Consider the following 23,944-nt stretch of genomic DNA (forward strand, 5'->3'; position numbering starts at 1 on the left):
GTAACACAGCAAGTGTCCAGGCTCTCTGTCCAGGCTGTTGACAGAGGACCTCTCTAATGTTATTCTGGCCATTTGAACTCCATTACGCTGTCAACACTTTTCCGGTGGTGGTGGCTGCTGGGGCCTAATCACGACTGTCAAACGAGTCTACATTCTGTGAATCTTCCCCCCAAATCCCTCCTCCCTGATTCCCCAGTCCATTCTCTTCACACCCCCCAGCGGTCTGACAACCTGATTGACACACAGTATGGTGCTGCTTAACCTGCCCAAAACGCATGCCAAGACCCAGCAATTACTACCTCACTTAGCGCCAGTGTGTAACACTAATGTCACCATGGCGACAGATTGCAGTATTCACTTGGGCAGGCCTAAGTGCCCACACAGCCCACTTAAAAAAAATCTCCATCCCGCCCCAAACTCACCCACAAAAGTATGACACAAACTAAACAAACAATTAAACAAACAGGCAACAAACAAACACAGGTTAAACCTTGTGCCCCAGGCTGCAAAGGAAGGCCAAGATATTAACCCAATTCACAATGCTATATTACAAGTACAAAGCCTAGCAAGAGATCCTCTAGTGGATAAAAAGTTAAACATTTTGCCATTAATAAGGATGAGTTGCATTAGGCTACTACAGGTTCTCATTCACCGTTCCCTTATTAGCCTGTCAATGTGAATTTACCACAGTCTCCTCTCCTCTGGTGACAGTGTTAGTTGAATGATTCATTGTGAAAGTCCACCAATAACACAGTGACATCAAGCATCACTCTGCCAGTGTGCTTCACATAGCCTAAGGTAAGCAGAAGACTGCTGTGGCATGGCCCTGTGGTGGTTCTGGAGGTCTGGTCCCCAGAGAGAGCCGCGGTTATTTACCACTCTGATGCTCCAGGCAGGGCTGCAGCAGCCGGACGAGAGCTGCCTGGTCTTTGGGACGTTCCACGCCTCTGGCTGGTCTGGAGACCAGGAGGGGGAGCTCACACTGCTATGGGGGCTCCCATGCCATGCGCCCTAAGGTACAGGTAGGGGGGCCAGGTTGGGTGGGTGAGAGAGGGAGGGATTGAGGGGAGAAGGAGGGTGACAAAATGCAGCAACTTAAAAAACAAAGCCAGAGAAAGATGAAAACATAACAGGCAGATGCAGTGAGTTTAAAAGGCTGGTGGCTGAAGAAGCTTGTTGGGACCATTCAACACACCCAAAGTAAGAGATATGGCGCTAATAATGATGCTGTTATACATTCTGACTTGGGGCAAAAAGCCAGGATATTATGATGCACAAGATACTTTCTATATTGAAGCCATTCCAAGAGATCTTTCATGCATACGAGTTGAGGCATGTTGTTTCGAGCTAGACGTTCAGAGAGAGCTTGCAAAGGTGAAGCAGAATCATGTTAGTCGGCGCAGCAACCTTGAATTCAGACAAGCAACAGCACCATGCAACAGCAGCAGGACGGGGAGGAGCAAGAGACCACAGCATCCTCTTGCCATGGCAACCGCCTGTCACTGCCTCACTCATATCGCTGGCTTGTTGACAAAACACCACCTGGTTGCGTCAGACTGCACGACTGATAGCGCATGGCTCTTCCGAGGCAGAAGCACAAAGACACCAAATCGGACTACACAAGATCCCACTCTATTCAAATAGCCTACATTTGATCTCCCCCAGGCCTGATCTAACAAATTAGTCTGTCTACACACAGCGTTTATTTAAGCAATAGGATATATCTGGAGAGAAAAGCACGACGTTGCAAGGCTAAACTCTCCTCAGCCTCATCCATAATATATCATAGCCATGTGTATGATTAACATCCCAGTATTATTAGGATTTGACCCAACCCGCATACTGTGTCTCTGATTAGTGGCTTGATGAAAGTGTGTTTGGGGGGGGGGGGGGTTAACAAAGCCCTAATGAAGGTATTCTAAGGAGAATGAGAACAGGCTTGTAGCCATCATCAGAGATGGACTGCCTTCAGCACATAAAACATGTACTAGGAATACCATGGAAATTGGATACTAGTCTAGGACAGGTGACACAGCTTGAAGTTATATACTGTGGGATTGCATATGGGGATATGGGGTTGTATATAAAGTAGCCTGTTAGTATTGTCTATACATGTTGGCAGTGTGCTCCTATAGGGCAGTGGGGCAGTGTGTGGTGGGTGTTTGCAGAGTGGATCAGAAAGAACAGGTAAAATGTAGAGGTGGGGTATGGTGTGTAAGGTTTTCTGGTAGGTGGTGTTTGCACATGGCCTAAGGAATAGGCTGTACTAATATTCAATTCTCATTCTGCAGTGTGGGAAACTATTCTTCAGACTCACCATCAGTATTCTTCAGACACACCATCAGTGAATCCAAAACCAGGCCCTCTCACCCCTAAAAACTTGTTCGGAGGGCCCCCCGTTGTCACGTGTTGTTGGCGTAAGTCGGAGGGTGACGTATATAAAGTGGCGAGGGGATCAATAAACGCATCAACTTTGGGACACACTGGCAACTTGTATGATGCAATTCCAAATGTAATAATAAAACGAGCAGGAAATTCTAATGAACAAATTCCCCCTATGGTTGCACAAGATATAAACCTCAGCAACAGTTAGGCTACCACCCAAATGAAGTGGTTATTTCACCTGTTTAACCTGTCAAGACTCAAAATCAGACAAACAAACATGAGTCAGAGGATTAGTCATGCCTCTCAATTCTTTTGTGTGATGTTGTGCAGACTCCAAACCTACGGTGCGTGTTGGGATATCACTTCACTCTGGAGGCCGCAGTGGCTGTCTGCGGGTCAAATTAGCCCCTACGCCCTTGATCATTTTCACTCCCTCAACTTTGGGACACTTGTGCATATGGTGGTGGTGAGCACGAGCGTGCAAATTGAGGGGGATGGGCTATTTGGGATTCAGCTCAAGTGAAAATTGAGGCGGGAGGGTGAGAACAGCCGTGGTCTCTGCTGACGATACAGTTTGGCCAATAACCCGACATCAAACACACAGGACTCAACGGTTCTCAACTGCCACAACTGGCAAGTTCTCTGGGTTAAGTGTCCTCTGCAGCAGCAACACCCGTTTTAGTCATATTCCAAACCACTGACATCATAGCCAATCCACCGCTCTGGGGCAGAGCACTCAGAAAGCTTCTCCTCCTCTCATCATTCAACACACTCAACCACAGAATGACCAACCTAGAGGATCACACAATTATGGTTCCTCTCCAGAGATTTCAACCTTTGATTTTTTAGATTCTCTTTGAAAATAAAAGACATAAGCCTAGATAATACATAAATAATACATATATTACACACAAAAAAAAAGATTCTGAAATAGATTTTGAAGCCCTGGGATAAAACCCTAAGAATAACACGTGAAGATTTGGATATAAGAGCACCCAACACACCCACCAGCATTACCTGCTTCACCCTGGGTCTGCCTGGGGAGAACTTCCTCTTGGAGATGGCTGGCTTGCCCATGCCGATCTTAGGGGTGAGAAGTATGAGGGTGGTGGAGGGGACGCTGCTGCTGTGTTCCCCTGGGGCAGGGTGGGCGTGGAGGGGAGGCTCCCTAGGAGAGGGCCCCATGGTCCTAGGGGAGGAGTGGGTAGGGGAGGCAGCCATCTCTGCCAGTCTTTCCATGGATGTCTTGTAAGGCTTCTCCTTGATGGGGGGACTGTGATGGGAGAGTTTAGGCTTGTTCTCAGTCTCGGGGGTGGTGTCCATCTCTTCCAAGGCGCAGGCCCCCTCCAAAGCCCCACCAGCCAGTGCCTCAGACATAGGTTCCCCTTTCCTCTCCCTTCTAGCCTTCATTGCTGTCTCCAGACTAGAAGGACCTTCCACTTGTTCTACTCCTGAATTATCAGAAGCCGACACCTCCATGGGTTCTTCCTTGATGATTACAGAGGCGGTACTTGGTTCTTTGGTGTTGGTGGGCGGGGTCATGATGTCCTCTGTGCTGTGTTTCAATGCCCTGTTTTCAGAGGAAGGTTCTGTCTTTACTGTCTTGGTCAGTCCTGTTACATCCTGTGGCTGCTCTGGCTCTCTTGACACCTGGGTTGGCAGGGGTTGTTTCTCAGGCTCCTGCTTGGTCATTCCTGTCACATCCTGTGGCTGCTCTGGCTCTCTTGACACCTGGGCTTGTTTCTCAGGCTCCTGCTTGGTCAGTCCTGTTACATCCTGTGGCTGCACTGGCTCTCTTGACACCTGGGCTGGCAGGGGTTGTTTCTCAGGCTCCTGCTTGGTCAGTCCTGTTACATCCTGTGGCTGCTCAGGCTCTCTTGACACCTGGGCTGGCAGGGCTTGTTTCTCAGGCTCCTGCTTGGTCAGTCCTGTTACATCCTGTGGCTGCTCTAGCTCTCTTGACACCTGGGCTGACAGGGGTTGTTTCTCAGGCTCCTGCTTGGTCAGTCCTGTTACATCCTGTGCCTGCTCTGGCTCTCTTGACACCTGTGCTGACAGGGGTTGTTTCTCAGGTTCCTGCTTGGTCAGTCCTGTTACATCCTGTGGCTGCTCTGGCTCTCTTGACACCTGGGCTAACAGGGGTTGTTTCTCAGGCTCCTGCTTGGTCAGCCATGGAGACTCAGGACTCTTTGTTGAAGGAACATGGGTCTCCGCTGCTGGTTGCATTTCTAAGGAAATGAACAGAGATAGACATCACACGACCCGTCAGTAAAATATCATAATGAAAACCAACAGATGACAAAGGCTGTACCATTTGGAATTTAAACCAATATTTTCACATAAGAGAAGTTGCCTTAGATGGTGAAAGGCCCATTTAAAAAAATGATCACTTTTATGCTGTGAGGGGATTAAAGTAGAAGTAGAGAATGAACTATAGGCTGAGTAAGAGCAGAACAAATATTCTTGATACATTGATGGACTAGCAAAGCAGGCTATGAACCTAACCTGGATGTAACTGGCCCAGGTCCTTGTTGATAGACACCTCATCAGTCCCTTGCTCCACAGCAGCTGCTCCCACTGAGATGCCTGGGAGAGAAGCAGTGAATTATAGCAGAGAGAGACCAACCTGAAACCCACCACCATCAACTGTTAATTTGTCCAGACTCAGCCTCTTACAAAATGACATATTATGTAGGTAAAGATTGGAGTCATCATTTTCATCACAGGATATGGACATAACTAAACATTAATGGAGTGAAAATGACAGACAAAAAGAAGGAGAGAGAGAAAACAGAGGGGGAGAGCGAGAAAGAGGTTGTTACTGATTGTCCTGTTAGTGACATTTTGATTTGTATTTTTTTTATGCTGTTGCTAATTAATCATTTCCAAAGTACGCTTCGCAATATGTACATTGTTACATCATGCCAATAAAGCAAATTAAATTGAATGTGTGAACGAGAGAGTGAAAGTCAGAGAGAGAAATAAAAAGTGGGCTAATACAGGCAGAAATATTAGATGCCCAGCAGGCTTATTGGCAGTGAACAGAGTCAGTTTTAACTGGGCATTATTTCAAATCCCACTCCTAGTTCCAACAGCCAAAGACGCATTGCTTTGATTTGTAACGTCAATCCTAGCTCGCAGTCTTTGATTGCGGTGGCTGTCCCCCTCACACACAGAACCGAACCACTGAGACGTGCAGATTCCCAGCCAAGTGCCCTCAAAGTAACCCAATAATCCATTACTAAGTCATGAATCTGTCACATAAAAAGCCCTAATTTCCTCATGGAAAAGACAGTCATCCATCTAGGCCAACACCAGATAGGAGGATTTTATAAACTCAATATTGGCTGAGGTTAACAGACCTGAGCTGCAGGCTGTTAAACACCTCAGGTTTCTCAACTCCAGCTGCTGCACAAAAAAACAGTAAACTGGAGAACAGAGCCTGTGGTGCTCACTCAAAGAAAGCAATGGTTGCTTGGAAATCCAAGCAACGTTAGAAAACAATGGACTGCGTATAGCTACAATCAAATTTGTAATAATCATCAATGCATTCTTACACATACTCCGGTAGCTCATCCCGCCTACCCTCAGAATTCCTGCTGACAGCTTAATACAAACTACAAACAGTCCCTCACATTTCACAAGTTCCCACAGCATCCCCGCTCTAATGATCCCATCCCTAGCAAACACACAACATGCACCTGCTGAGCATTTCTCTACTCGTAAAGGACTTTGAGTAACCATGACAACCTGCATATCAAGGTCTGAACTCTGATGACTGTGCAGCTCACAACACAAGCATATCTGGGCCTCAACACCCAGAGTCAATTACGAGATGAGCGAGCATTTCAAGCATCCTTGTATCCTTCGTACAAACACTACAAGAGGGGTTTGTGTTATCGTTATCAAACCCTTACTGCTGATTACTGTCATCATGAACCCTTACTGCAGATTGTTATCAAATCCTTATTCCCCTTGACTCCTTGCAGAAGGAAGCGATTGTAGACACACACGCACACAGCTCTATTTTACACAGATAAGCCATCATCGTGTCAGATTTAATTGGAGTTCACACCATAGATCTGACAGTAGGCGGTATGTCTGTCATTAGATTCATGATAAGCCTGCTGCTAAGCCATGAGTGGATGAGAAGGATCTGGACAGGTATCCACAGCTCATTTTAATAACCTTAATTAACTTTACACTGGGTGGCAGGTGGGCCAGGAGGAGATTGGCTTGTAGTGCCATGATCCCACAAAGCCAATGTTTAGCTAGCCTATGCAACACCACAGCTAGCATATAGCCCAGCACCAAACATACACATATGCATAGGCTTGAAAGGACATTTGGTAAACCTGTCTGGGAGCAGTGATTGGATACATGGCCTACATTGTGAATGACTTCCCTCATCTACAGAGGACAAGAGCATCAAACATATGCCAAAAGCTGTCAATATGACACTTGAATGGGTTGTACCGTGTCGGAGATCTTTGTGGGCTATACTCGGCCTTGTCTCAGGATGGTAAGTTGGTGGTTGAAGATTTCCCTCTAGTGGTGTGGGGGCTGTGCTTTGGCAAAGTGGGTGGGGTTATATCCTTCCTGTTTGGCCCTGTCCGGGGGGTGTCCTCGGATGGGGCCACAGTGTCTCCTGACCCCTCCTGTCTCAGCCTCCAGTATTTATGCTGCAGTAGTTTATGTGTCGGGGGGCTAGGGTCAGTTTGTTTATCTGGAGTACTTCTCCTGTCCTATTCAGGTGTCCTGTGTAAATCTAAGTGTGCGTTCTCTAATTCTCTCCTTCTCTCTTTCTTTCTCTCTCTCGGAGGACCTGAGCCCTAGAACCATGCCCCAGGACTACCTGACATGAGTGGGTTCGATCCCCGGGACCACCCATACGTAGAATGTATGCACACATGACTGTAAGTCGCTTTGGATAAAAGCGTCTGCTAAATGGCATATATTATTATATTATATTATGACTCCTTGCTGTCCCCAGTCCACCTGGCCATGCTGCTGCTCCAGTTTCAACTGGCCTGGGCCCTAGGACCATGTCCCAGGACTACCTGACATGAGGACTCCTTGCTGTCCCCAGTCCACCTGGCCATGCTCCTGCTCCAGTTTCAACTGTTCTGCCTTACTATATTATTCAACCATGCTGGTCATTTATGAACATTTGAACATCTTGGCCACGTTCTGTTATAATCTCCACCCGGCACAGCCAGAAGAGGACTGGCCACCCCACATATGCTCTCTCTAATTCTCTCTTTCTTTCTCTCTCTCGGAGGACCTGAGCCCTAGGACCGTGCCCCAGGACTACCTGACATGATGGCTCCTTGCTGTCCCCAGTCCACCTGACTGTGCTGCTGCTCCAGTTTCAACTGTTCTGCCTTATTATTATTTGACCATGCTGGTCATTTATGAACATTTGAACATCTTGGTCATGTTCTGTTATAATCTCTACCCGGCACAGCCAGAAGAGGACTGGCCACCCCACATAGCCCGGTTCCTCTCTAGGTTTCTTCCTAGGTTTTGGCCTTTCTAGGGAGTTTTTCCTAGCCACCGTGCTTTTACACCTGCATTGTTTGCTGTTTGGGGTTTTAGGCTGGGTTTCTGTACAGCACTTTGAGATATCAGCTGATGTACGAAGGGCTATATAAATAAATTTGATTTGATTTGATTTGAATGGCTGACCGATCAACAGAGAGTGTAGAGTTGAAGTTTCTCGACAGGTGTGAGACAGCAGGGGCAGTGAATGGAGGAGGGGATGTAGGGGCCAGACCGTAGACAGGAGGCATGTGGCGGCTGAATTCGGAGCTAAACCAACCATCTAGTATGACCTAGTGCTATAGCCCTTGGTGTTCAGCCTCAGGCCTCTCGAGGTAGGCTCCGCTCATCCAATCAATGGAGATGAAATGCTACTAGATCAAGGCCCCTAGTGGTTTTTACCATCATACAGGCCTAATCACCAGCCTCTCTCCAAGCAGCCAGCAGCAGCACAATAAAACAAAAGCACTGCTGCTTAGGACAGGAGCCACACACAGACATACAGGATTCTAAAGTGATCTGCTCCTCTTTGTGTGTGTGTGTGTGTGTGTATATATAATCGCAAGAGAGTGTGAGTGGTAAAGAGAGGGGATCAACTCAGGGGTGTTTTTAAAAGCCACATAGGCGATGGATCAGAATCTTGGACAACTCGCTGCCTGGTTCTGTCATCAGCACCGCTCCCCCCCTCCACAGCAGACGGTGGACATCCAGGTTAGAACCCACTGTAATATACCCTGCAGCTCATTCACCTGCTACATTAATAAGTGCACCAATGACATCTTCCCCACAGTGACTGTACGTACATATCCCAACCAAAATCCATGGATTACAGGAAACATCCACACTGAGCTAAAGGCTAGAGCTGGCACTTTCAAAGAGTGGGACACTAATCCGGACGCTTATAAGAAATCCCGACACGACCTCCGTGGAGCCATCAAACAGGTAACGCGTCAATACAGGACCACGGGTGAATCCTATTTCGCCGGTTTTGACACTCGTCAGATGTGGCAGGGTGTGCAAACTATCATGGACTACAAAGAGAAACCTAGCCACAAACAGCCCAGTGACACCAGCCTACCAGAGGAGCTAAATGCCTTCTATGCTCACTTCAAGGCAAGCAACACTGAACCATGCATGAGAACATCAGCAGTTAAGGACGATTGTGTGATCTAGCTCTCTGTAGCCAATGTGAGTAAGGCTTTTAAACAGGTCAACACTCACAAGGCTGCGGGCCAGATGGATTACCAGAATGCATACTCGGAGCATGCGTACTCAGAGCATGAGGACCAGCTGGCGGGTGTCTTTACTAACATTTTCAAACTCTCCCTGACACAGCCTGTAATAACTTCATGTTTCAAGCAGACCACCATTGTCCCTGTACCCAAGAACTCAAAAGGTAACCTGTCTAAATGACTATTGCCCCGTAGCACTCACATCTACTATATAATGGTGCCGGAGGGGATGGCTGCCGTTTTACGGGCTCCTAACCAACTAAGCGATTTCTTGTGTTTTCGCATTGTTTGTAACTTATTTTGTACATAACGTTGCAGCTACTGTCTCTTATGACCTAAAAGAGTGTCTGGACATCAGAACAGCGATTGCTCACCTCAAACTGGACAAAGATTTTTTCTTTAATGAGTCTGATGCGAAGGATACTAGTGCTTCCCGGAGACCAGGCCCAAATCCCAGTCATTCGGGTGAAGAAAATATGGAGATACAGGCGGTGAAGGTCGTGGTGCCTTGTGAGGATTCGTATGAAAGTGAGTAAATCACCACTACCATTGGTTCTACTGAACAACGTGCAATCACCGGAAAACAAACTGGATGAAACAAACGGTCGAGACTATCCTACCAACATGGCATTAAAAATGGTAATATCTTGTGTTTCAAGGAGTTGTGGCTGAAAGATGACACAGAGCTGGTTGTGTTTCCCGTGCATCGGCAGGACAGAGCAGCTACGTCTGGTAAGGCGAGGGTCAGGGGTGTGTCTATTTGTCAGTAACTGGTGCCATGTCTAATATTAAAGAAGTCTTGAGGTATTGCCCAACTGAGTACCTCATAATAATCTTTAGACCACACAATCCACCAAGAGAGTTCTCATCTATATTATTCATAGCTGTCAATTTACCACCACAAACCGATTTACAACCACTAAGACCGCACTCAGCAAGCTGTATAAGGCTATAAGTAAGAACATGCTCATCCAGAAAGGCGCACCTAGTGGCCGGGAAATTTAATGCAGGGGAACTTAAATCCATTTTACCCAATTTCTAACAGCATGTCACGTGCAACCAGAAGAAAAAAACCTCTAGACCACATTTACTTCGCAGACAGAGGCCCATACAAAGCTCTCCCTCGCTATCCCTTTAGTACATCTTACCATAATTCTATCCTCCTGATTCCTGCTTACAAGCAAAAACTAAAGCAGAAAGTTCTAGTGACTCGCTCAATATGGAAGTGGTCAGACGACGCAGATGTTAAAAAGGACTGATTTGCTAGCACAGACTGGAATATGTTCAGTGTTTTATCCAATGGCATTAAGGAGTACACCACCTCAGGTCACTGTCTTAATCAATGAGTGCAATAAGTTCCCCCTCAGGACACTGAAAAGATTTGGCATAATTTGGCAAAAAGTTATACAGCTGCACCCCTCGAGAGCATCCTGACCGGTTTCATTGCCGCCTGGTATAGCAACTGCTCGGCATTAGACCTTCAGTCGCTACAGAGGGTAGTGCGTATGGCCCAGTACATCACTGGGAACAAACCTCCTGCCAGCCAGGACCTATATACTCGGCGCAGTCAGAGGAAGGCCAAAAAAATATCAAAGACTCCAGCCACCCAAGTCAAAGACCGCTCTTTCTGCTACCGCAAGGAAAGCGGTACCAATTAATCAATTGGCCACCTGGACTATTTACTTTGACACCCCCTTTGTTTTACACTGCTGCTACTCACTGTTTATTATCTATGCATAGTCACTTTACCCCTACCTACAGTGGTAAGAAAAAGTATGTGAACCCTTTGGAGATACCTGGATTTCTGCATAAATTGGTCATAAAATTTGATCTGACTTTCATCTAGATCACAACAGACAAACAGTCTGCTTAAACTAATAACACAAACAATTATTTGTTTTCATGTCTTTATTGAACACACCGTGTAAACATTCACAGTGCAGGGTGAAAAAGTATGTGAACCCTTGGATTTAACCTCTTGGTCCTACCTGGCACGCAGGCGTCCCATCTAGACATCTGGAAATGCAAATGCGCTACGCTAAATGCTAATAGTACTAGTTAAAACTCAAACGTTCATTAAAATACACATGCAGGGTATTGAATTAAAGCTATTGAATTAAAGCTGAAACCAGGCAACAAGTCAGATTTTTAAAATGCTTTTCGGCGAAAGCATGAGAAGCTATTATCTGATAGCATGTAACACCCCAAAAGACCCGCAGGGGACGTAAACAAAATAATTAGCATAGTCGGCGCTACACAAACCGCACAAATAAAATATAAAACATTCATTACCTTTGACCATCTTCTTTGTTGGCACTCCTAGATGTCCCATAATCACTATTGGGTCTTTTTTTTCCGATTAAATCGGTCCATATATGGCCTAGATATCGATCTATGAAGACTGTGTGATAAACAGAAAAAAATAGCGTCTTATAACGTAACGTCTTTTTTTAATTTAAAAAGTTGACTAAACATTCACAAAACACTTCAAAATACTTTTGTAATGCAACTTTAGGTATTATTAAATGTTAATAAGTGATCAAATTGATCACGAGGCGAAGTATATTCTTTAGCTGTCCGTCTGGAAATAATGTCCGGGTAAATCTCAACCAAAATATCCGGTCGGAGACCGGAAAAAATGCGTTGCCTTGAGTCTGTTTGACCAAGAAACAAAGCCTAGGCAAATGACAAGACTCTAGACAACGTGTGGAAGCTGTAGGTATTGCAACCTCAGCCCCATTAAATGTGGTTCACCTTTATCAATGGGTTCAAGTCGCGCATGGATATATATTTCCATTTTCAGTGATCAGATTTTCCTGCGCTTTTTGATGAAACGCACGTTCTGTTATAGTCACAGCCGTGATTCAACCAGTTTTATAAACGTCTGAGTGTTTTCTATCCACACATACTAATCATATGCATATACTATATTCCTGGCATGAGTAGCAGGGCGCTGAAATGTTGCACGATTTTTAACAGAGTGTTCGAAAAAGTAGGGGGTAGGATTAACAGGTTAATAACTGGTTGACCCTCCTTTGGCAGCAATAACCTCAACCAAACATTTGCTGTAGTTGCGGATCAAACCTGCACAACGGTCAGGTGGAATTTTGGACCATTCCTCTTTACAAAACTGCTTCAGTTCAGTAATATTATTGGGATGCCTGGTGTGTACTGCTCTCGAGGTCATGCCACAGCATCTCAATCAGGTTGACGTCAGGACTCTGAATGGGCCACACCAGAATGCGTATTTTCTTCTGTTGAAGCCATTACTTCTGTGATTTAGGTCGTTGTCCTGTTGCGTCACCAAACTTTTGTCTGTCGAGCTTCAATTGGCGGCCAGATAGCCTAAACTGTCTTGATAAACTTGGGAATGCATTTTTCCGTCAATGATAGCAAGCTGTCCAGGCCCTTAGGCAGCCCCAATCCATGATGCTCCCTCCAACATACTTTACAGTTGGGATGAGGTTGATGTCGGTGTGCTGTGCCTTTTTTTCTCCACACAGTGTGTGTTCCTTCCAAACAACTCAACTGTAGTTTCAACTGTCTGAGAAATATTATTGCCAGTAGCGCTGTGGAACATCCAGGTGCGGTTGGCAAACTTCAGACGTGCAGCAATGTTTTTTTTGGACAGCATTGGCTTCTTCCGTGGTGTCCTACCATGAACACCATTCTTGTTTACTGTTTTACGTATCGTAGACCCGTCAACAGAGATTTTAGCATGTTCCAGAGATTTCTGTAAGTCTTAGATGACACTCCAGGATTCTTCTTAACCTCATGACGCATTCCGCTGTGCACTTGGAGTCATCTTTGCAGGACGGCCACTCCTAAGGAGAGTAGGAACAGTGCTGAATGTTCTCCATTTATAGACAATTTGTCTTACTGTGGACTGATGAACAAAGGCTTTTAGCGATACTTTGGTAACCCTTTCCAGCTTCATGCAAGTCAACAATTATTTAGGTCTTCTAAGATCTCTTTTGTTTGACAGCAAACTCAAATTTTGCAAACTCAAATTTTGCGAGAGTTTTTATAGGGCAAGGCAGCTCTAACCAACATCTCAAATTTAGTCTCATTGATTGGACTCCAGGTTAGCTGACTCCTGACTCCAATTAGCTTTGGGAAATACCATTAGCCTAGGGGTTCACATACCTTTCCAACCTACACTGTGAATGTTTAAATTATGTATACCGCCTGTACAAGAGGAACACCTAAGTCAGAATGCTGTTCATTGATTACAGCTCAGCATTCAACACCATAGCGCCCTACAAGATCATCACTTAGCTCCAGACCCTGGGACTGAACACCTCCCTGTGCAACTGGATAAAATGCAGGATTTGGCCAGATATCGCAATTGTGATTTTCAAACCAGTGTCAGGGTAGAGAACATCACTTCTAAAATGATATCATATGAATTAATACATACTGTGCTAACTGAATACAAAACCAAATGACATTTTTTCATTGTTATAGGCTACATATGATAATAGATAGGATTATTACACCTACATATATTAACAAACATTTTTTTAAATAATCAAAATAGACTTTAATCGCAGCAGTAATTAATGAATTATAACATGAGTACCCATTTTAAAAATGATGAGTTCTTAAATAACCCAAGATATTTAATCAGGCAACAATAGGATGCAGATTGAATAGAAATCTTATGATTGTGTAATTATGTATAAGTAAGCTTAATCATTATTATAATTCAAATTATAAATCAAAGTGATTTATACTTTTTTTTTAAAGGCAAAGTGCCTTTAAAACATGTAACATTTGGTGCAGCTTGTGTCCAAAACATTGGATTCTGGTCCAGTCACTTAATGCAACATGTTTCAACATCTCCCTTATTTTTGTTGTACAGTGTTGGGATGGTGAATATGTGCGAGATGTAATCTTGTATTTCCTGTTCACCTTCTTCATTGTCTTCATGAAGTAGTCTTCTCTGACTGTGTAAATAGGAACCGTGTCTTTGGCTGTGATCGCGTCTGTCATTCATAGGGCGTTACACTTCAAAACGCATCGGCAATCAATGCCTGTTTAACATAGGGTGCCGGTTGTGGCTGAGGGGCATTGCAACTGTCGATCGCTTTTTGTTGTTGTAACTATGCAATTGTCGTAAAGTAGAGGATGTTTATTCTTAAAATTATTAAACAATAATGTTGCTTCATTGTCGCCACAACGGAGGGACTTTTTGCACAACACTTGCATTTAGTTGATATCGGTATGTCTATAGCCGCAATACTCCCATACCACTGAAGATGTGCCCTTCTTTGGCACCAAATCGACGTTCTCTTTAGAACCTGCAGCACTTGTGTATCCGACACACATGCGGTAAAGCCACAGAGTTCCTAAACCTTATACTGTAAGGTCTTTGGTAAAGCCCTTTCTCTCCTGCCAGCATCTAGCGGTGTGCTCTAAGCAGGGAGTGTGTGCATGCCATGCAGAGAGAAAGCCTGCTTGTGATTGTTCAGCATCCTCTGTGCATGTAGAGCGAATTAACAAATTAGCACATCTCATTGGAGGAGGTATATTAGTCTGGTTGTTGTTGTATTAATGGAATGTCAAAGAAACAAGAAAATCGCAGCCTATTGCGATATGGATAGTGCACGTCAATATCGTAATATCGATCTGAATTCGATTCCTCGTGCAGCCCTAGTAAGTCCCCTCCTGTTCACCCACGACTGCGTGGCCGCACACGACTCCAAAACAGTAATTCAGTTTGGGGAAGTGGTAGGCCTGATCACCGACAATGAGACTACCTATAGAGAGTTGGTCAGTGAACTGGCCGTGTGGTGCCAGGACAACAACCTCTCCCTCAACATCAACATGACAAAAGAGCTGCTCGTGGACTACAGCAAACGGAGGCCCGAGCATGCCCCCCTTGTGGCAGTAATAAACCCATAAAAACAATTGTGCCTTTGGGCTGAATATAATAATTATAATTCCCTTCTCCTGGCTGCCAATCGCCATGCTACACAGCCACCTCTCATTCACATGGCTCTCTCAATTCTTAGCCAATCCCAACTAACACAATTTAGCTTAACTTGCAAAGAAAATACAAACTAGCTGTTTGCAGATGTAAGAAACAAAAATGAATATTGTAATTATAGAATGCTTGCGGATTTATACTAAGATCGTTGTCACCAACATTGTTGCATGTGGCTGCAGGTAGCCTAGTGGTTGGAGCGTTGGGCCAGTAACCGAAAGGTTGCTAGATCGAATCCCCAAGCTGACAAGGTGATCCAAGATGGCGTAGCAGTAAGACGTCCTGTCGTGTCGTGTCCCTTGTATGTATCGTTTTTTTTCTCGTTTTTACATATTTTTCTTCACATATCTTTTAAAACATTTTACTAAACCTTAGCTTCTAAATACTCTCCTGCAACCCGCCTCACCCAATGTAGCTATTTTTCCTAAAGTATTTATATTTACTTCAAACCCGGAACCCCTCAACTGAAGCTAGCCAGCTAACTACCAGCTATGCTAGCGGTCTTCAGCTAACCTTTAGCTCGGAAAGCTCTCGCCAGTTCGAACAACGCGACTCTAACCAGAGCATAACGGACCTATTTATTTTTTTATCCCCGGATTCCCACCGCAAACAGAACATTTTTCAGCTGGATCTTCACAACTAGCTATCTAGCTAAACCACAACCCCGGATGATTACTCCTGGCTAGCGTTTCCACCCACTTAGCTTGAAGCTAGCCCGGCCAGAGCCCCTGTGCTACCACCGTAGCATACTACTGGGCTACAATACTTCAGTTTGGGGACCCACGACCGGTCTATCGATGTCACCGCATTAACCTGTTACTCCTACCCCCTACTTTTTCTAACATTCTGTTAAAAATCGTGCAACATTTCAGCGCCCTGCTGCTCATGCCAGGAATATAGTATATGCATATGATTAGTATGTGTGGATAGAAAACACTCAGACGTTTATAAAACTGGTTAAATCACGGCTGTGACTATAACAGAACGTGCGTTTAATCGAAAAGCGCAGGAAAATCTGATCACTGAAAATGGAAAAATATATCCATCCGCCGCATCAACCCATTGTTAAAGGCGAACCACATTAAATGGGGCTGAGGTTGCAATACCTACAGCTTCCACACAATGTCAACAGTCTTGTCATTTGCCTAGGCTTTGTTTCTTGGTCAAACGAAGAAGAGACAAGCAATTTGTTCAGGTCTCCGACCGGATATTTTGGTTGAGATTTACCCGGACATTATTTCCAGTCGTACCCCATATAGAATATACATCACCTCGTGATCAATTTGATCGCTTATTAACATTTACATTTAAGTCATTTAGCAGACGCTCTTATTAACGTGTACTAATACCTAAAGTTGCATTACAAAAGTATTTCGAAGTGTTTTGTGAAAGTTTATCGTCAACTTTTTAAATTTAAAAAAATGACGTTACGTTATAAGACGCTATTTTTTTCGTTTATCACGCAGTCTTCATAGATCGATATCTAGGCTATATATGGACCGATTTAATTGAAAAAAAGACCCAATAGTGATTATGGGACATCTAGGAGTGCCAACAAAGAAGATGGTCAAAGGTAATGAATGTTTTATATTTTATTTGTGCGGTTTGTGTAGTGACGACTATGCTAATTATTTTGTTTACGTCCCCTGCGGGTCTTTTGGGGTGTTACATGCTATCAGATAATAGCTTCTCATGCTTTCGCCGAAAAGCATTTTAAAAATCTGACTTGTTGCCTGGATTCACAACGAGTGTAGCTTTAATTCAATACCCTGCATGTGTATTATTATGAACGTTTGAGTTTTAACTAGTACTATTAGCATTTAGCGTAGCGCATTTGCATTTCCAGATGTCTAGATGGGACGCCTGCATGTCAGGAAGGAGCAAGAGGTTAAGAGGAATAAACAGACTCACCCCATCGCGACGTCCTCTAAAGGATAACTCTAGCCCTTGCTATCTCCTTGCTTGCTAATTCGGCCTGCTAACTGCTAGCTTGTTTAGCCCCGGTCCGCTAACTGCTACCTTGTTTAGCCCCGGCCTACTAACTGTTAGCTTGTTAGCACAGGCCTGCTAACCATCTGAATCGCCGCGCCCCAAACACTCACTGGACCCATATTTACTTTCTATCTCTTTTCGATTTTTAATTTGTTTATACCTTCCGGTAACCTGCCTCACCCAATGTGATACGGAATCGCTATTATTTTTTATTTTAGAACACACTCAAGAACCTCCAGAAGCTAACCAGCTACAAGCTATTTAGTCATTGTTATTTTTTTTTTTTATCTGGATAACACTCGCCAGTCCAGCTTCCCTGCCCCATGGACACTGATCACTTGGCTACATAGCTGATGCACGCTGGACTGTCCATTAATCACGGTACTCCATTCTGCTTGTTTATGTTTAATCTGTCGGCCCCGTTGCCTAGTCAACGCCATTTTACCTGCTGTTGTTGTGCTAGCTGATTAGCTGTTGTCTCACCTACTGTTTTAGCTAGGTCTCCCAATTCAACACCTGTGATTAATGTATGCCTCGCTGTATGTCTCTCTCAAATGTCAATATGCCTTGTATACTGTTGTTCAGGTTAGTTATCATTGTTTTAGTTCACAATGGAGCCCCTAGTTCCACTCTTCATACCCCTGATACCTCCTTTGTCCCACCTCCCACACATGCGGTGACCTCACCCATTACAACCAGCATGTCCAGAGATACAACCTCTCATCATCACCCAGTGCCTGGGCTTACCTCCGCTGTACCCGCACCCCACCATACCCCTGTCTGCGCATTATGCCCTGAATATATTCTACCATGCCTGGTCACGATGGCAACACCCATCCGTAGCACGCGCTCAAGCAGGTGTATCTCACTGATCATCCTTAAAGCCAACACCTCATTTGGCCGCCTTTCGTTCCAGTACTCTGCAGCCTGTGACTGGAACGAATTGCAAAAAAAATTGCTGAAGTTGGAGACTTTTACCTCCCTCACCAACTTCAAACATCTGCTATCTGAGCAGCTAACCAATCGCTGCAGCTGTACATAGTCTATTGGTAAATAGCCACCCATTTTCACCTACCTCATCTCCATACTGTTTTTATTTATTTACTTTTCTGCTCTTTTGCACACCAATATCTCTACCTGTACATGACCATCTGATCATTTATCACTCCAGTGCTAATCTGCAAAATTGTAATTATTCGCCTACCTCTTCATGCCTTTTGCACACAATGTATATAGACTCCCCTTTTTTTCTACTGTGTTATTGCCTTGTTAATTGTTTACTCCATGTGTAACTCTGTGTTGTCTGTTCACACTGCTATGCTTTATCTTGGCCAGGTCGCAGTTGCAAATGAGAACTTGTTCTCAACTAGCCTACCTGGTTAAATAAAGGTTAAATAAAATAAAAATGGAAAAAAATGTTCAACCCCTGAACAAGGCAGTTAACCCACTGTTCCCCGGTAAGCCGTCATTGTAAATACAAATTTATTCTTAACTGACTTGCCTAGTTAAATAAAAGTTTAAATAAAAAAATAACTGTGCTACATTGACCATGCAGACTGAACAAAAGTATCTCATGGTCAAGCAACAACAAATGCGCTCCTTGAGTGACAGGCGGTTGGACTAGGTCTGTGTGGAAAGCGGCATGGAGAGAGCGAGAGAGAGAGAGCGCGAGTGGAGAGGGATGACTCAAGTAGTGGAGTAAACTATAAAAACAGACGTTACACACAGCGTATCACATTTAACAAACCAAACATTACCTTTATAACAGTATTAGAAAGTAAAAACCCAAACCGGTCCATACATCAGTATAGTACAATACGGTATACCGTCCGGCCCTAGTACTGAGTACGACCCAGTCAATTACTGGGGCCAAGCTCCCTGACGCCCAGGACCTCTCTACCAGGTGGTGTCAGCCCTAAAAATTGTCAAAGACTCCAGCTACCCAAGTCACAGTGTTCTCTCTGCTACTGTACGGCAAGTGGTCCCGATGCACCAAGTCTGGAACCAACAGAACCCTGAACAGCTTCTATCCCCAAGCCATAAGACTACTAAACATTCTGCATTGACCCTCTTTGCACTAATCCTTTTGACTCATCACATATGATGCTGCTACCGTTTATGATCTATCCTGGTGCCTAGTCACTTTACCCCTACCTATAAGTGTTGCACGGTATACCGAAACATCTGTACTTTTCAGTATTCTAATTTTTGTCACTTAGTACTTCTTTCAAATGTGTCTCACTTCATATACAGATTGAGAGGATCGAGTGTCTAGTAATTTGTCTAAATCTTCAAGGAGCAGAAGCTAGCTAGGATACTTGTGCTTGCAGCAGACACATCGCAAGCCACTTTTGAGAAGCAAGCGAGAGAGGAAAAATGCCAACATCATGGCATCTTCAAACTAAAACATACCTCCACGCCCGTAGCTCGTCGACAAAACTGTCTGAAGAAGCTTCCTATGGTAATAGGTGTTAAAGCAGTGCAGTGGCAAGGAGGTTTTATTTCCAAAACGACATAAAAACTACTTTAACCATTGTAACGTTGTCGTTAGTCTACTCGCAACTACATTTAAATTACTTTTGAGTGACAATGACATGAACATACACTATATTTACACAAAAGTATGTGGATATCCTGTCAAATTAGGGGATTCGGCTGTTTCAACCACAACACATTGCTGACAGGTGTATAAAATTGAGCACACAGCAATGCAATCTCCATAGACAAACATTGGAAGTAGAATGGCCTTACTGAAGAGCTCAGTGATGGGGCCTCCCGAGTGGTGCAGCAGTCCTTAGGCTGCGCCGCTGTGCTAGAGGCGTCACTACAGACCCGGGATTGATACCAGTCTGTATCTCAACCGGCCATGACCGGGAGTCCCATAAGGCGGTGCACAACTTGCCCAACGCCGTCTGGGTTAGGGGAGGGTTTGGCCTGGGGGGGGGCTTTACTTGGCTCATCGCGCACTATCGACTCCTTGTGGCGGGTCAGGCGCCTGCAAGCTGACTTCTGTCATCAGTTGAATGGTGTTTCCTCTGACACATTGGTGCAGCTGGCTACCAGGTTAAGCGGGCGGGTGTTAAGGAACACGGTTTGGCGGGTCATGTTTCGGGAGGACGCATGAACCGACCTTCGCCTCTCCCGAGCCCATTGGGGAGTTGCAGCAATGAGACAAGATCATAATTAGGCTGGACATATGACATTTTTAACAATGCTTTTTCCCCCCCATTAAAATTCCCAGTTTATTGTTCTACGTCACAATGCCTGCTTTGCTATTGTTGGCAATGAGAACTGCCCACGTTGTTTGTAGTTAAAATGTAAACAACAAAAAATGGAACTCATGGAACTCTTGAGGTCGTTCCATTATTTACTATAGGGAAATACAGGTATATCTGTCTATTTTGCCAAATAACTCGCAATTTTTTTAATTTTATTTTTTTACCTTTATTTTACTAGGCAAGTCCATTAAGAACAAATTCTTATTTTCAATGACGGCCTAGGAACAGTGGGTTAACTGCCTGTTCAGGGGCAGAACAACAGATTTGTACCTTGTCAGCTCATGGATTCGAACTTGCAACCTCTCGGTTACTAGTCCAACACTCACCACTAGGCTACCCTGCCGCCCCAATGTATATATTCCAATTTTTTTCAAAGCGGACACCATTTTAAATCAGGATAATCTCCTCTTTCTAATTACATAAGGTTGGGCAGTGTACTCAGCTGTCATCGATCGCTGGACCAGAAATAGTCAAAAGTTGTCATTTTCCCTACTTCGTTATGCAGACATAAGCTCACTTGGCACCATCAAAAACTGCAGATGTTTACTTTCTAAGTTATTATTTTTCAGTTTTGTCCTAATAACAGATTGTAGTGGTAAAATACAAAGTTATACATTTTTTGGTGCCATTTAGACAAAATGGAATTCTAAGCGTCACTCCAGCCAGAGGCTCTGCGAACATTCGATTCCATTAATTTGCTATGGGCTCACGCTAGTGTTCCAGCTTAGCAAATGCTCTTTTGACATTTTTCAGCCTTGTTTGAATTTTGACTCGTTCTATAGTCCAGCCTATCATAATTGGACCGCAATTGGATATCACAAAATCGGGGACAAAACTACTTATATCTACGGTATGTGAGCAAGAAGCTTTGTCGCCCATGGAAACTGTAGCGAAGAAAAGCATTGCTGCTAAAGTATAATAGATGAGGAGGAATCCAGGCCAGGGTCGTGCTCAAGAGAAGACACATTCTGCAGGGAAGTGAAACATTGGGTAGTTCGAACGAACGCCTACTTCGAATTCTGAACTCATTGTAGAATGTATTCATTTGTCAAATAAAAGCAGACTTCTGTTTTCCATTGCAAAACATCTTGCTACAGTGCGCCATATTGAACACCAGCCAGTAGTGTTCTGTTCACCCAGGTTAGTCTCTAGCCCAGTCCTCAAAACAAGGACAGAGACCAAGATCTCCCCAGGAGCATCAATGGTAGAATACAAAGTGCTTTTTCACTCCAAAAGAATTACAAAGACAATGCTTTCATGGCTTTAATCTTGTGATAATGTGAGCCCATCTGGTTATCGATGCCTTTAGAAACAAAGCCCCTGCTGATGAATGGCTGTCAGTCTGATGTGAGCCATGGCAAAGAGAGTGAGCAGACAGAGCGATGCTTCCCTCTGGTCTTCATCCAGGCCAGACCGCCTTCATCTACACACAAGGGACTTATAACTTCATCAGTGATACTGCTGCTCGACCGTGGCCAAACCTAACACCTGCATGGAAAGGAATTGTGTGTGTGTGTGTGTGTGTGTGTGTGTGTGTGTGTGTGTGTGTGTGTGTGTGTGTGTGTGTGTGTGTGTGTGTGTCTAGCCCACAGAGTTACACTGTCTGGCATTCTGTACCCGAAAGCCTGTCTGGTCTGAGTTTGGACACTAAATAAGCCAGACTAGCGGTTTTCATGCAACCTTTCAATCCTGAGGTAATAAGCCACGTGACAAACAAATCTCTCACACTCTAATGAGTCCACCTGCCAAACCGCTGGAGAGCATTAAAGGAGAATGATAGGGGGAAATAATGTTCAACCACAACACACAGTTGGCCTCTGTGTGTAGACACAAATAACCTAGTCAGACAAAAAAAGAAGGACTTACCAGGCTGCTGGTCTGACGTAGCCTGCTGTGGCTGCCTCTCCTCATGGTCGTTCTCACAGACAGCGGCGGTGGCTTGGATAGGCTTTGGCTGGGGCTCTGGTTCTGTATCAGTGTGCATTGGAACTGGTTGTAATTCCGGTTCTGGATCATTATGCACTGGTGGAGGAGACCTCAGCTGCTTCAGACCAGGTTCTAGATCGGTGTGCATTAGAACCACCGGTTGGGAGTCTGTGTGGCTCTGAGTAGCAGTCTGTGGGCTCAGCTCTAGGCCTCCAGTGTCCTTCTCCGGCACCACCACCTCCTCTTCTACCTGTGGTGGTGCATGTTGTGGTTGTGACCCAGTAGGCCTGCAGCTTGAACATACATAGCCCTGGCTGGGCTGGATGTCTGCATGGCCTGACGACTGGCGCTCACACTCCAGGTGGAGCCATCTGGAAGCAGGAGGAGTGGACAAATGAAGATTAAGGACATCACACATCAATGGAAAAAGAGACAATGCTAAAACAATGGAAAAAAAATAGAATGACCAACGGGACTGTGTGTGTTAGTACCTTTTACAACTGTGGCAGGACAGCAGGTCTTTGTGGTGCTCTGGGTCCAGGATACAGGCACACAGTGGACAGCTAAGGCTGGGGTCCTGATGTTGGACACAGGTCTCACACAATAGACTGGTGTGGTGCCACTGACCGCTGGTCCTGGTGCCACACTGGACACACACTCTGCAGTTCTGGAGGAGAGAGAGAGAGAGAGACAGAGAGAGACAGAGAGAGACAGAGAGAGACAGAGACAGAGAGAGACAGAGACAGAGACAGAGAGAGACAGAGACAGAGAGAGACAGAGACAGAGACAGAGAGAGACAGAGAGAGACAGAGAGAGACAGAGAGAGACAGAGAGAGACAGAGAGAGACAGACAACTGAAACTGGAGCAATGATGTTTTGTTTTTATTCATCTCCATGAAGACATTCAGATGAGGCTTCAGTCTGAACTGAAGTGCTTGGGTGAGACGCAGCAGCTTCAAGAGTGGAGGAGAGAGAGAGGGGCGAGTTAGGCTGCGCAAGAGAAAGAGCGAGAACAGAGCAAGAAAAGCGATCGAGAAGAGCAAGAGAGCGAAAGCAAAAGAAAAGCAAGAGGGGGTTGGGTGCTGTGTGGGCTGTGTTCCTTCTGTGCTGCCGAGTCAGACTGAGAGGCAAAAGCTAAGTGAGTGTAAGATGTTCCGCCACCTGGCTGGCTCCTCACTGGCTGCTGCGGTCTGAAGTCAGATCCCCACCCACCACCACAGCTGATAGGCCACCCAGACAGGCAGTGCACACCACCTGCTCCACCAGAGGAAGGGGCCACAGGCAGGGGATGATGACGCATACGGTTTGATTTCCCCGCCGCGCGCACACACACACACACACACACACACACACACACACAGCTGCCTTATCTGAAATGATACAGGGTCTGAGGCTAAACGGCAGCCTTTAAAAGAGCAGCCTGTGTGAGTCATTTCTTAACCATGGGAAACACAGATACAACCACGGAAAAAATGTAATATTCTCATCAGGTGATAATTTCTCAATAAGAACTGTGGGAGTTTTAAACCTCTGTTCATACATATTGACAAATAAAAGGAACAGGCAACCCTTTTATTCCATTTCTCATTCTATACAGATTT

The 23,944-nt window shown here is 44.9% G+C and overlaps 1 protein-coding gene across 1 annotated transcript in view; it reads right to left on the reverse strand.

The window, feature by feature from the left end:
- Positions 1-23,944, reverse strand: part of LOC124041794 (histone-lysine N-methyltransferase 2C-like) — a 123,501-nt gene that overhangs the window by 69,052 nt on the left and 30,505 nt on the right. Inside the window, 5 exon segments of the mRNA XM_046359827.1 lie at positions 877-1,011; positions 3,403-4,613; positions 4,891-4,971; positions 22,284-22,714; positions 22,835-23,010. Of these exon segments, the coding sequence (XP_046215783.1) occupies positions 877-1,011; positions 3,403-4,613; positions 4,891-4,971; positions 22,284-22,714; positions 22,835-23,010 (2,034 nt within the window).

Source organism: Oncorhynchus gorbuscha, linkage group LG08 (genome assembly GCF_021184085.1).
Source record: "Oncorhynchus gorbuscha isolate QuinsamMale2020 ecotype Even-year linkage group LG08, OgorEven_v1.0, whole genome shotgun sequence".
Taxonomy (NCBI): Eukaryota; Metazoa; Chordata; class Actinopteri; order Salmoniformes; family Salmonidae; genus Oncorhynchus; species Oncorhynchus gorbuscha.